The sequence below is a fragment of the Mobula hypostoma genome, chromosome 20 (genome assembly GCF_963921235.1).
Source record: "Mobula hypostoma chromosome 20, sMobHyp1.1, whole genome shotgun sequence".
In the NCBI taxonomy this organism is placed as follows: Eukaryota; Metazoa; Chordata; class Chondrichthyes; order Myliobatiformes; family Myliobatidae; genus Mobula; species Mobula hypostoma.
In genome coordinates this window covers 56,817,788-56,833,086 of record NC_086116.1, presented here as the reverse complement: position 1 = coordinate 56,833,086, position 15,299 = coordinate 56,817,788, and the positions used below count along the sequence as shown (strand labels likewise).

At 38.3% G+C, this 15,299-nt stretch overlaps 1 protein-coding gene across 1 annotated transcript in view; it reads left to right on the top strand.

The window, feature by feature from the left end:
- snd1 (staphylococcal nuclease and tudor domain containing 1) overlaps positions 1–15,299 on the top strand; it is a 952,477-nt gene that overhangs the window by 64,009 nt on the left and 873,169 nt on the right. The window contains exon 10 of the mRNA XM_063072967.1: positions 12,373–12,486. Within this exon, the coding sequence (XP_062929037.1) occupies positions 12,373–12,486 (114 nt within the window). The remainder of the gene's footprint in view (positions 1–12,372; positions 12,487–15,299) is intronic.

Sequence of the window (15,299 nt, the reverse complement as noted above, 5' to 3'; positions counted from 1 at the left end):
TCATCTCATGCATTTCATCATGGTTGATTTATTATCCCATTCAACCATGTTCTCCTGCCTTCTCTCTGTAACCTTTGACGCTCCAACTAACCAAGAACCTATCAACCTCTGCTTTAAATATACTCGATGACTTGGCCTCCACAGCCATCCATGACAATGAATTCCACAGATTCACCAACCTCCTTATCTATGGAGGGAATTACTTTTAAATATCTCCACAATACTGAGGAAATTTGCTTTTGAGAATTAGGTCTTTTGGATCCAGGCCAAAACCTGGGGAGCATTTTGACAGGGAACCAAGTGATAGAAACAATGAAGTTAAAAATAATAATTCAGCCTCCTCAGCAACGCATTAACCACAGCACTTGGTCTCACCGTCGGGCACTGAAACCTTGTCATGGCCTGAGATCATGTCCTGTAAATGGCCTCAGCTACAGAAAGCTGTTGAGGAACTGTTAAATTGGGTAGACCACTGGTAGGTGGAATTCTATCTTGAGTGCATTTTGCAAGGTCAGATAAAGGTAAATAATGAATGGTATTGAGGAATTTAGTACACTAAGTCCAAAGATCTCTGAAAGTGCCAGTATACAGTACTGTGAAAATGTCTTAAGCATATATATACTGTTGGGGTGCCACAGACTTTAGCACAGTACTGTATTTGTCAATGTGGAGCAGACAGCGAGTTTGTAAATCTGGTGCAAGCAAAGGATGTTGGGAATGGTGAGGATGGAGCACTGCGGGAGGAGTGTGGGACACGTGGCAGAGAAGGAGTGCCAGGAGTGGGGATGTTGTGGGTGCAGGTACACCCAGTCCTGAGACACCAGGCAAGGTCATTTAATTCTGAACAATTGGTTTATTGATCATTGTAGAATGTCTCTGGGGCTTCTCGCTTCCTCTCCTCTCCCTTCCCCTTTTCCCAACCACAAGTCCCCTCTTCCTACCCCTTTCCTACTCTCAGTCCACAATAGAAACCCATAGCAGAATCAGGTTTATCATTTACATATGTCACAAAATTTATTATTTTTTTTGCAGCAATTCAGTGCAGTACATAAAATCACCACAGTACTGTGCAAAAGACTGACACCCTAGCTATACGTATGTACCTAAGACGCTTCCACAGTACTATAGGTCAGTAGGATGGTCTAAGAAGTAGATGTGAGCCTTCATTACGTGGAGTATAGAATACAAAGCCAGGAAAGTTGTGGTATAACTTCATAAACCATCAGTGAAGATATATTAGAAATGTGATAATGTGGTGAGGGTGCAGAGAAGATGCACCAGGGTATTGGTTGGGTTCTAGTATCTCAGTTATGAGCAGAAACAGGATAGGATTGATTTGTTTTCCTTACAGTGGGTCTGGCTGTGAAAGGAATGATGTACAATGTGAAGATGTGTGGATAGGGTAGATGAGTAAGAGGTTTGGAGGGGATATAGGAAGAATGTTTTTCATCTGGGAATTTGGAATGCACTGGCTAAGAGTGTGCTGGTGACAGAGCCATTCAACCTTTAAGTAGTGTGTAGATTAGCTCATGAATTGCCAAGGTATAGAATGCTGCTGGCAAAATGCTAGTAAATGGGATTTGTACAGATGGGCACATGACGGCTGGCATGGACAGGATGGGCTGAGCAGCACTTTTCTGTGCCCTGTTACTGACTTCATACAACCATGTATTAATGAGTTAGAATTTGCAAATTATTTGTGTTACTGAGGTAATGGTTCTGCATACTTTCCTCTTTAACATGGAAACTATACTGATGAGTATTGTGGTCTATTGTAGCATTATGAAGGTAGTTAAACTCTGCCAAATATGCAGACAGCCCAATTTGATTATTCCTAATGCTGTTGAATTACGACCTTTTTCATACTTGTCCAATGTTCTGTTGCTGATGCTATGCAAGTGGTAATCCACATCTACCAATCCATCAGATGCTTCTCCAGTGCCTTTTACTGTCCTCAATGCTCAAGCTACTCTGTTTCGAGGAACATGTTCTAGTTCTGCAGCTCTTGCATTCAGTTTCAGCTGTGATTATGAATAAGTCTTTGACCAAACACACTAATCAAGGAACTTGCTTAATCTCGGCTAGACCTTCTGGGTTTCATCAGCTGAGAATATCAATATTTCTAATGGATCCTGTTGAGTATTTAATATTAAGTAATATTGGTGATTGATTAGCATTCTTTGTTTATAAAATTCATTGTGGTTGTATGTAAAAAAAAGATTTGCATACATCATGACACTACCGTGTGATATGTGCACACTTCACTTAAAGAGTACACTAAGACTCGTATCTCTCAGCTCTCTTGTTTTCCTTTGAATTAGTTTAATGTTTTGGAATTAAAAAACATAACAGATCCATTTGTAACTTGGATATTGTCACTTATTGCGTAGGTGGCAAATTAAAGCCAACCCCTGTCAGTTTAAGTGGTAGCTGACATCAAATAAACAATTCGTGTCCTTGATACACGATGAAGATAATTTCCTTCCTAACCCAGCTGTACAGTGCCTTGTGGATCTCAAGCATGTATTTCTCCTATCATACATGGAGAAAGCTCAAATGATAGTGAATAGAAGAATAGTGTTGGCACTGGTTGTTTTGAGCATGTTTCACAGAGATACTGTAAGTGGCTTTACTACTTAGACAGCTGTGACTGTTCTCTTTATAAACAGTTTTCATGTGTTCCAGTGCGCTTCAGTGTTGTGTGCATTTTCTTCTGTCTTCTTTCTTCTCAGCACACTGGAGACTTGCACAATTTTGTTTCTTTTACTAAAATTCCTGAACTTCATGATAAATTCCATTTAATTTGATGTCTTTTCATTAGAACATACAAAGATTGATTGTTATACATTACTTGAATCTAAAACCTTTGGGTATTCAGTTTATTAGACAAAAAATAAAATTTTTAAAAAGTAATTTGCAGAGCATCCCACAGGCGGCGAATACCAGTGCTGATCTAATGTGCTGTTGGAAGAAGCTGCTGTGTAAATTTTTTTTTAATATAGTGAGTTACTTTAACTTGGTGTTTTAGTGTTGATTAGAAAGATCCACCAACATGGGTCACTGTGGAAGTAATAAACATGATTGGGTGTGTTTCAGAGTAAAGCAGTAGCAGTTTTGCTCTTAGGTCAATGATTTCAGATCAGCTTCACTTACTGTAATTTTACTTTTGTCAGAATATATTGTTACTTTAACAGTTCTGAAAAGCTGATACAGGTCCACAGTCCCTTATCCGAACTCCTTAGGACCCAGCGGCGCACCAAACCTATGCACATCCTCCCGTATACTTTAAATCATCTCTTGATTACTTATAATACCTAATACAATGTAAATGCTATGTAAGTAATTATTATACTGTATTGTTTAGGGAATAATGACAAGAAGAAATTTTCCGAATTTGAACGAGTTTTCATTGATTTGGGGCGGAGATCTTAATACCTGTTTATCTCCAGCTTTGGACCGTTCGGCTCCTTTACGGACTTTACCTAATAAATCTGCAAATTTGATTAATTTTTTCCTTTCTGATTCTGGGTCGACGGACATTTGGCGTTTTCTGCATCCTCAGGAAAAAGATTTTTCCTTCTTTTCACATGTTCATCATTCCTATTCAAGAATTGATTATTTTTTCATTGATTCTCGTCTCATTCCTTCAGTGATTAAATGTGATTATGATTCTATAACCATTTCGGATCATGCTCCACTTAAGCTTTCTATTAAAATTATGGCCAATATACCAAACAATAGACAATGGCGTTTTAATTCGCTGTTGCTTCAGGACTCGGACTTTGTTAATTTTATGAATGAACAGATTGAGCTTTTTTTTACAATTAACCATACAGAAGATATTTCGGTTAACACTCTTTGGGACACTTTTAAAGCCTATATTCGGGGTCAGATTATTTCGTATTCCGTTGCTTTGAGGAAGAAACAGAAGCAGGAGGAGATGGCAATTGTGGACAAGATTAAAGAAATTGATAAGAAATATGTTATGGCTCCTTCTGAGGAGCTATACAAACAAAGAACTGAACTTCAAATGGAACACAGTTTACTACTCTCGTCCTCGATTGTAAACCAATTAAAGAAAACAAGAAGTGATTTTTATGTTCACAGTGATAAAATTGGCAAGCTGCTGGCTAATCAATTGAAATCTAATTATGTTAAATCTCAAATCAATCAGATTTATAACCAAAATGATCGATTGATATTGGATCATGTGGGGATTAATCAAACCTTTTGTGATTTTTATTCTTCTTTATATCAATCAGAGTCTCCTCGAGATTCTAAATATATGAATGATTTTTTAGATAAGTTAGACTTCCCTCAGATTTCACAGGATATGTCTTCTTTATTAGATACTTCCATTACAATGGATGAGATTAAGAATGTTATTTTTTCTATGAATCTGGGGAAAGCTCCTGGCCCTGATGGGTTTACCGTTGAATTTTATAAATGTTTTGCTTCTTTATTGATTCCTTGGCTCTATAAGGTTTTTGAGGCTTCTTTGAAACTTGGTAAACTTCCGGAATCTTTTAATAGAGCATCAATTTCTTTAATACTAAAGAAGGATAAAGACCCTGCTCAATGTGCATCTTATAGACCAATATCTTTATTAAATGTTGATTCTAAAGTTTTTTCTAAGTTATTAGCAAATAGACTAGAAAAAGTACTTCCTTCTATTATTTCGGAAGACCAAACGGGTTTTATTAAAGGTCGTTACTCTTTTTATAATATTCGTACATTGTTAAATATCGTTTATACTCCCTCACAAAATGTTCCTGAGTGTGTTATTTCTTTAGATGCCGAGAAAGCTTTTGATAGAGTAGAATGGCCTTATTTATTTAAGGTGCTTGAAATGTTTAATTTTAGCTTGAAATTTATATCCTGGATTAAACTGTTATATCACTCCCCTGTAGCCTCGGTTCGTACTAACTCCTTAAACTCACCTTTTTTTCCTCTCTTTCGTGGTACTCGACAAGGCTGTCCTCTTAGTCCCCTATTATTTGATATTGCATTAGAACCTCTTGCAATTGCTATTCGAGAATCTTCAAATATTACTGGGATAACTCGGGGATTAAAGTCCCATAAATTATCACTCTATGCTGATGATTTACTTTTATATATTTCTAATCCTGAGAGATCCATTCCTGCTGTTTTAGAGTTATTAGCACAATTTGGTCTTTTCTCAGGTTATAAATTAAATCTTAGTAAGAGTGAACTTTTTCCGATTAATAAACATCTTCCCTTATATTATAAATTTCCATTTAAATTGATTAATAATTACTTTTCATATCTTGGGATTAAAATTACTTGTAAACATAAAGATTTATTTAAGACTAACTTTTTACCATTAATAGACCATATTACTCAACTTTCATCTAAATGGTTTCCCTTATATTTAACTTTGATTGGTCGTATTAATGCAGTTAAGATGTTTTTTTTGCCAAAATTTTTATATGTGTTTCAGGCATTACCAATTTTCGTTCCTAAATCTTTTTTTGATAAAGTTGACTCTAAAATTTCTTCATTTATTTGGCAGAATAAGAATCCGAGACTGGGTAAAATACATTTACAGAAAGCTAAGAGAGATGGAGGTTTAGCATTACCTAACTTTAGATTTTATTATTGGGCTATTAATATTCGACATATGAAATTTTGGTTACTTGACCGGGACATACTATCTATTCCTAAATGGGTAGCATTGGAATTACAATCTGTTCAGGGTTATACACTTGGTTCTATTTTAGGTTCCTCTCTTCCTTTTGATTCGAAACGCCTTAAGCAGGTCTCTAACCCGATAGTTAAATATGCTTTGCGCATTTGGTTTCAATTCAGAAAATTTTTTGATCTTAATCAATTCGGGTTAGCGATTCCTATTTTAGGCAACATATTTTTTCCTCCCTCTTTTACGGATCGCGCTTTTCAAACTTGGAAGACTAAGGGTATTTTACGGTTTTTGGATTTATTTTTAGATGGTTCCCTTATGTCTTTTGAACAATTATCTAATAAATATAACTTATCAAGAATACATTTTTTTAGATATTTACAAGTTAGAAATTTCCTAAGTACTATACTTTCTTCCTTTCCAATGCTTCCTCCTATATATATTTTAGATTCGATAATTAACCTTAATCCATGTCAGAAAGGTGCATCGGCTATGATTTATAATATTATTATGAAACTTAGGAAAGCTCCATTTGATAAGATTAGGGCAGATTGGGAACAGGAATTGGGGCTTACCATTTCTGTGGATGATTGGGGGCAGATTTTACAATTAGTTAATACTTCCTCTATTTGTGCTAAACATTCCCTAATTCAATTTAAAGTGGTTCATAGAGCACATATGTCCAAAGATAAGTTAGCGCGTTTTTACTCGCATATTAATCCTTTCTGTGATAGATGTTCGGGGCAGATAGCCTCTTTAACTCATATGTTTTGGTCTTGCCCTACTTTGGAAACTTTTTGGAGAGATATTTTCAATATTATTTCTAAGGTATTAAATATAGATATCTCTCCTCACCCTATTACTGCTATCTTTGGACTACCTAAAATTTCTAGTAATCTTTCCCCTTCAGCCCGTAGAATGATTGCATTTCTTACTTTAATGGCGAAAAGATGTATTTTACAACATTGGAAAGAGCTTAATGCTCCAACTACCTTTTTTTGGTTTTCTCAGACGATTTTATGTTTGAATCTGGAGAAAATTAGAAGTAACCTTTATGATTCTTCATTTAAATTTGAACAGATTTGGGGACCTTTTATTCGATATTTTCATTTAATGTAATATTTACCCTTCTTGTTTTTTTTTCACTGTTTTAATGGAGGTCGGGATTGAGGACGTGATTTTAAGTTTAACTCTGTTTGGTTTCAAGTTAGCCCATTGCTTTGCTTTGCTTTTAGGTAGTTGCACGGTGGGTTTTTTTTTGGGGGGTTTTTTTTTCTTTTTTTTCCATTGATATATATAAAATCTAGTATACTATTATGTTATCTTGGTTTCTTATGCTTAAATTACATTGTTTGTAGTATTTTCTTTTTGGTATTGTTATCTTTTGGAATTTTATTGTACTTTAACATTGTATTAATGTTTATATGGCTTACCTTTTTTGTATACTTACTCAATAAAAAGATTTAAAAAGAAAGAAGAAATTTTATTTCCAACAAAAACATAAAAATTTACAGCTCCAAACGAACAGAATCAAACACATGGTAAATGGCTTATTGGAATAAATGTAGAACGTCACTGTCACTATAAAACTTCAGTAACTTGTCTTTCTGTTTATTTAAATCATATACAGCGGTAGTTCTGACACGATTTTCTTCAGTAAGACGCCGCACAGACACACCACGATCAAGCTTCTGCAATAACTCCACTTTCTGCGTTATTGATAGAGAAGATTCCTTCTCTTTTTCTCATTGTTACCCATAGGGGTATCTGCAACTCTTTTTGACATTTTCACAGTGAAATTAAACACAAAGTCAACAGTGAACACAAAATATCAGCGAACAGCAAATGCACGTGTAACCAGTACGAGTGCTGAGCCACAACTGATGTCTGGCGGCCTCTGCTAGTGCTGCCACGTCACACCTGAGTGACGTCAGCTGTTGGTGGAAAAAAACTTCGGTATTCGGAGCTTACTGGATTTCAGAATTTCGGATAAAGGAATGTGCACCTGTAGTTTCCCTGCATGTTCCACTATCTAGATGGTGTACATTTGCACCCATTTTCTCTGATAAAATGTTCTCTCTACTACCATGGCCTGGTTAATTCTGAGCTTCACACATTGCACATTTATTCTTGAGGTATGGGCATTGCTGGCATGCTATTTATTACCAGCAATTTGTGAGGTAGTCTTCCTGCCAAGAGTGTGCTGTTAGCAGCTCATTTTCTATTCTTTCACATCTGTAACTCGATCTGTTTGGTGTTATTGGGAGCGGAAGCTGGGATGGGTTGGAGGAGGGAAGGAGGGATGAGTCTAGTGCAAGGAGAATCTGATTCAATTGGCAGATAAATGCTGGCAATGTTGTTTTAAAAGCATTTTTGAAGTTCTGTAATTTTATTTGTGCATGCCTAAAATTCAGAACTTGTTGACAGCTGTTGATAAGGTAGAATTTTGCCTTGCTGTGGAGTGTGACATTATGGCAAATCTCTAAAGATTTTAATGGAATCTGCATGAACTGCTACATTTTTTTTAGATGTTCTAAATTTGTGATAGTATAAATGTTTCAACTATTTTATTTTCCATTTAATTCTGAATCTTTTGTTTCTGTAAAAAGTTTATTTAAAGAAAGTCACTGCTGCAGTCCAATTATTGATTTTTGTTTCCTAATTCATATGCTGGAAGAATAGTTTGAATTTGGCTGTCTGCAGGTCTGTTTTGAATAATGCCTGTGTATTTTGATGTGATTGGTTTGGAGCACTGGACAAGAAGCTTCTTGCTGCTGAAATAAGCTTAATAGGGACAACAAGGCTTAGGCTACTGAAACAACAGGAATTCTGCAGATGCTGGAAATTCAAGCAACACACATCAAAGTTGCTGGTGAACGCAGCAGGCCAGGCAGCATCTATAGGAAGAGGCGCAGTCGACGTTTCAGGCCGAGACCCTTACATTTGGTCAATCTTGCTGTATGCTTCCAGGACAATAACACCAGAACTCCAAAGAAACTTAGAAGCAGCAGAAATGTGGTTTCTTAGAAGAATGCTGAAAATATCATATAGAGATAGGGTAACTAATGAGACAATACTCCAACATGTCCATATAAAAAGGTCTTTAATGAGAACATTAAATGAGAGGAAACTTAAATTTCTGGGCCGTGTCATCCGAAAGGAAGAAATAGAATTCCTTACATTACAAGGCCGTATGCCTGGGAAATGCGGTAGAGGAAGGCAAAGAAGAAAATATATGGACACTGTGAAAGAACTAACAGATCTAAGTGTGCGAGATATCATTGATGCTGCGAGGGATCATTTGATTTGGAGAGCCATGATTGCTCAAGCGTGCAACGCACAAGGCACATTGGAGAGAGAGTGACTATTTGGAGTTAGTATGTTAAGTATAGGGGACAATGGAAACTTGCAATTTTAAAAGCTTCAGTATCAGGATGCTTACTACCTTTATTAAAGATTTGGTAATGTACTATAGATTATTAACAGCGATCTTGCAAATACCTTAATTTTTACTATGTTTTGCTGACTTGCATTGCCAAGGTTCACTTCATTTTTAGAAACAAGTACAATTTCCTTGCTGGCAATCAAAACAGGCATACTTTAGCCCACTGTTGTACTCTCTACACTCATGACTGTAGGCACAGCTCAAACACCATCAAGAAATTTTCTGATGACACCACAGTTGGTAGAATCTCAGATGTGACAAGGTAGTGTAGAGGAGTGAGATTGCAGTGGCTGAGTAGTGTCACAATAACAACCATGCACTCAGCAACAGTGAGACTAAAGAGTTGATTGTGAACTTCAGGAAGTGCAACTAAGGAGAACACACACCAGTCCTCATCAAGAGGTTAACAGAGGAAAGGGAGTGCAGCTTCAAGTACTTGGCTGTCATCATCGCTGAAAATCTATCCTGGGCCCAAAGTATTAATGCAGTCATGAAGAAGGCTATACTTTATTTGGAGATTGAGGAGATTTGGTATATTTGCAAGAAAAAGTTCGTGAACCCTTTGCAATTACCTGGTTTTCTGCATTAATTACTCAAAATATGGTCTGATCTTCATCTAAGTCACAATAATAGATAAACACACTCTGCCTAAACTAATAATGTGCAAAGAATTGGACAACTTCTCATCAATACAATTTTAACAGTCACAGTCCAGGTTCAAAAAAGTATGCGAACCTCTGGGGTCGTGCCTTCTAGGACAATATTCTGTGGACAGATGAGACAGAAGTTGAACTTTTTGGCAGAAGTACACACTGCTATGTTTGGAGGAGATAGGGCACTGCACACCAACAATGAAACCTCATTCCAGCTGTGAAGCACGGTGGAAGAAGCATCATGGTTTGGGGCTGTTTTGCTGCCTCGGCCTAGACAGCTCGCAATTGTTGAGGAAACAATGAATTCAAAATTGTATCAAGATATTTTACAGGAGAATTTAAAAACGCAAACACGAGGAATTCTGCAGATGCTGGAAATTCAAGCAACACACATTAAAGTTGCTAGTGAACGCAGCAGGCCAGGCAGCATCTCTAGGAAGAGGTACAGTCGACGTTTCGAGCCGAGACCCTTCGTCAGGACTAACTGAAAGAAGAGCTAGTAAGAGATTTGAAAGTGGGAGGGGGAGGGGGAGATCCAAAAGATAGAAGAAGACAGGACGAGGAGGGATGGAGCCAAGAGCTGGACAGTTGGTGCTCTGTCCACCAGAGAAAGCAGGATCTCCCAGTGGCCACACATTTTAATTCCACGTCCCATTCCTATTCTGATATGTCTATCCACGGCCTCCTCTACTGTAAAGATGAAGCCACACTCAGGTTGGAGGAGCAACACCTTGTATTCCGTCTGGGTAGCCTCCAACCTGATGGCATGAACATTGACTTCTCAAACTTCTGCTAGTGCCCCACCTCCCCCTCGTACCCCATCCGTTATTTATTTATAAACACACATTCTTTTTCTCTCTCTCCTTTTTCTCCCTTTGTCCCTCTCACTATACGCCTTGCCCATCCTCTGGGTTCCCCCCCCCCTTTTCTTACTCCCTGGGCCTCCTGTCCCATGATCCTCTCATATCCCTTTTGCCAATCAACTGTCCAGCTCTTGGCTCCATCCCTCCTCCTCCTGTCTTCTATCATTTTGGATCTCCCCCTCCCCCTTTCAAATCTCTTACTAGCTCTTCTTTTATTTTGTGCTGACGAAGGGTCTTGGCCCGAAATGTGGACTGTACCTCTTCCTAGAGATGCTGCCTGGCCTGCTGCGTTCACCAGCAACTTTGTGTGTTGTTTACAGGAGAATGGTAGGGTAGCAGTCTGTCACTTGAAGCTTAATAGAGGTTAGATGGTGCAACAAGACACTGATTGGAAGTGCAAGAGTAAATCAACAACAAAAAGAAAACTTGTATTTTGGGATGGTCAAGCCAAGGGTCCAGACCTTAACCCAATTGAGATGCTATTGCATGATATGAAGAGGGCTGTTCATGCAAGTTATCCCAGTAATTGAAGAACTGAAACAGCTTTTATGGAGGAATGGTCTAAAATTTCTCCTCACCATTGTGCAAGTCTGATCAGCAGCTACAGGGAACATTTGGTGAAGGTTATTGCTGCTAAAGGAGGTTCTACCAGTTACTAAATACAATGGTTCACATTTTTTCCAGCCTGGACTGTGAATGATTAAACAATGTGTTCAATAAAGACCTGCAAAGAACAATTGTTTGTTATCAGTTTAGTCAGATTATGTTTGTCTATTATTGTAACTTAGATGAAGATAAGACCATATTTTATGAGTAATTAATGCAAAAAAATAGACAATTGAAATGTGTTCACAAACGATTTCTTGCAACTATATGTACTAAAAACTTTAGTAAATTTCTTCAGATGTATGGTGGAGAGCATTCTGACTTGCTATTGTTACCTCTTGCTATGGAGGCTGCACTGCACAAGAATGAAAGATGCTGCAAGGTTTTGTAGACTCTGCTAGCTCCACCACAGGCAAAAGCTTCCCCACTATTGAGGACATCTTGAAAAGGTGGTGTCTGTGTCCATCATTATGGGGATAAGGCATACTGATTGTGGATGATCAGCCATGATCACAGTGAATGGCGATGCTGGCTTGAAGGGCCAAATGGCCTACTCCTGCACCTATTGTCTGTTGTCTTTTACGGATCGTTACTACATGGGACCCTCTCATTACAACCAGCAGGGCGGATATACAAAAGCCTGAAGACACACGTTCAACGTATTAGGAACAGATTTTTCCCGTCCATCACCAGATTTCTGAATGGCTTATCTCACTTTTCCTTCTGCACTATTTTTATTTTCTTATTGTAACATAATAATTGTTTATGTTGTGCACTGTACTGCTACACCAAAACAAGTTTCATGAATGTAGAGTGATAATAAACCTGATTCTGATAATTTACTTGAGTTTTAACATATTAAGTGTACTCTCTCTCTCGTGGTTTGAAAATTTTTGCCAAGGGCAGAAGCAAATTATTCAAGTTAAAGTCAAATAATACGTTAGGGTCAATCAAATTTGTGAATTTTCCATGTTGAAAGAATTTCTTGTCATTTCAGGTATAACTTCTAGCTTATGTGCTTCATGGTGTGTTTTTTGCTGAGTTGTGAATAGGGGATGATTGTGAAGCCATTGGTTATCCTAATAATTGTGGTAAAATGATCAATTCTGTTGAAGTAATTTTAGTGTTATATCATTTTTGTTTCAGGTTATGCAGATTTTGAATGCAGATGCCATGGTGGTAAAGTTAAATTCAGGCGAACAGAAGACTATTCATCTCTCCAGCATACGACCTCCGAGGCTTGAAGGAGAGGTCAACCAGGTATGCCAACCACAAAGGTCTAAGGTGAAAAGTGAGAGCAAAAAAAAAATTTTGAAATGTTCTATTCTCTCAGGCACTAATCTATGCAAAGTACATGTAATAGCATTTTAATCCCGGCGAATGAATTTGATGCATACTTACAGACTTTTTTAGAAGGCACTATAGTTGGAGGAATAATGTAGCAGCTATGAATTGATAGTTTAATTTTTTAAAAAACCGGTGCAGTGAAGTGGATAAATCATAGAATTCTCATATCAACCTGAAAAATCTTGAGTGATGGTGTTTTCTTTCTCACAGAGCCTTGGAGCCACACGGCAGAAAAACAGGCTGTTTGGTCCAGTACACCTACTAATTCTAAATTCCAGCACTTGGCCCATAGCCCTCTCTGGTTCAAGTGCCCATCTCAATGGTTTTTAAATGCTCTCAATACTTCTAGTGGCTCTGCTTCCACCATTCTCTCGGACAGTGTAATCCAGCAAGTTGCCACACCAGGTAGAAACAAAGTCCCCCTTCAGATCTCCTTTAGATGTTTTGCACTTTATCCTAAATCTACATTTTCATGTTTTATTAATCTCTGAGCAAAATTTCCTACAATGTACCCTTTATATCACGCTCAGTGGTATATATTCCAACCCTACTGTCTAATTCTACTCAACTCCAGAGAAAACAGGCCTATCTGTGCTAGTCTGACTTTGTAACTGAAATGCTCCGTCTTGGGCAATGTACTGGTGAATTTTATCTGTACTCTGTATGGCACCTTTACATCTTTCCTATCGTGGTGAGAAAAAACTGTATTCTATATTCTACTTAAGGTCTCACCAGATTTTTATTCCTGCTTTCTCAGTTAGGGTCCTGATTTGTGAGGCCAGTATCCCATAAGCTGACTGGAGGTCTGTGACCAATGGTGTTTTGTAAGGATCAGTCCTGGGTTCTAGGCTGATCATATGGATGAAATGTAGATCAGCTGTTCAAGAATTTGCACTGACAGACAATGATGGCAAGTCAATATTTCCCTAAAATAGGTAACACAAATAGATCAGATGTTGGAGGTCGTACAGAATGCTTGCCTTCATCAATTGGGAACTTGAGTATAAAAGTCGGACTCATTAGCTGCATAAAATTTTGGTTAGGCCACATCTGTGTATAGAGTCACCAATAGAACACTACCCCACAGAAACAAGTCCTTCGGCCCGTCTCGTCTATACTGGATGGTTAATCTGTCTAGTCCCATCAACCTGCATTTGGATCATAGCTCTTCATACCCTTCCCATCTATGTACCTATCTAAATTTCTCTTCAATGTTGAAATCAAACCGCATCCACTACTTGAGCTGACAGTTTGCTTGACATTTTCATCACACTCGGAGTGAAGAAGTTTCCCACTAAGTTCCTTTTAAATATTTCACCTTTTACCCTTACCCCATGCCCTCTAGTTCTAGTCTCACCCAACCGTAGTGGGGGGAAAAGTTCAACGGTACAATTTAGTGTCAGAGAAATGTATACAGTATACATCCTGAAATGTTTTTTCTTTGCAACCATCCACGAAAACGGGAGTACTCCAAGAATGAATGACAGTTAAATGTTAGAACCCCAAAGTCCCCCCCAAGCTCCCCTCTCTCTCGTGTGTAAACGGCAGTGAGCAACAATCCCCCTCCCCCCACTGGCAAAAATAAAGTTCACCCGCTACCAGCACTCCAGTGTGAACAAAGCAATAGCAAAGATGCAGTTACCTCAAAGACTACATTGTTCACCCGATAATTCAACATGCTGCAGGCTCTCTCTCCCTCCTAATAAAGTAGAAAGAGGTGACTCCATTTTCCAATGAGCAGGGAGACGTAACAAACAACTTGCTAGTTTACGAGGTTAAAAGTCCATTACGTCGCTTTTTTGGAGCTCTGTTCCTGAGGATCGCAAAGAATCCGGGTCCCCAGGCACACAGCAGATGTTCTGACTCCCCCAACGACACACGGGTCTCCTGTGGCGACACCGACCCTTGATCTGCCCGTCTCCAGTTCCTCGAGATCCCAGGCTTCTGAATCCGTGCTGAAATCTTAGGCCAAGCCTTTGGCATGCTGAATAGCGGCCGATTGTGGAACCCCGAGAGTGGGTCCCATTCCCTCAAAGAACCGTAGTCAGCGTGTAACTCCAGGTCAGGGTCTTCAAAAGAACCCCGAAAGGGAAAAATAGAGATACTAAAGATGAATTAGAACTGTTTTCGAAGATGCAAGCAGAGGAGTCGCCGTTAGGCGCCGTTACTGCTTGGCTCTGCCTCCCTCGAGTCTGCTTGTATTTACCCTATCAAATCTCTCCTTAATCTTCTACATCCTAGTGAATAAAGTTTTAACCTATTCAGTCTTTCCCTATAACTCAGGTGTACAAATCCCAGCAATATCTTTGTAACTTTTTTCTGAACTCTTTCAATCTTATTTACATCTGTTCTATAGTTAGATAGATTGATACTTTATTCATCCCAAAGGAAATTACAGTGTCAGGTAACAATCAACTGCACAGATATAAATATTAAAAGAGAAGTGGAAAGAATAAGAAAGACGTTGCCACAAACAGTCTAACAGGAGAGTGTCATTACTTCCCTGACCATAGGTTGATTCATTATAGAGTCTAATGGCCGAGGGTAAGAATGACTCCATGTAGTGTTCTTTGGAGCAGCGCAGGTTCAACATTTAGGTGAACCAAAACTGGATACAGTATTCCAAATCAAGTGCCACCAATGTCTCATATAATTTCAAAATAACATCCCAACTCTTGTACTCAGTACATTGATTTATGAAGACCTTGCCTTCATAATTCAATGTA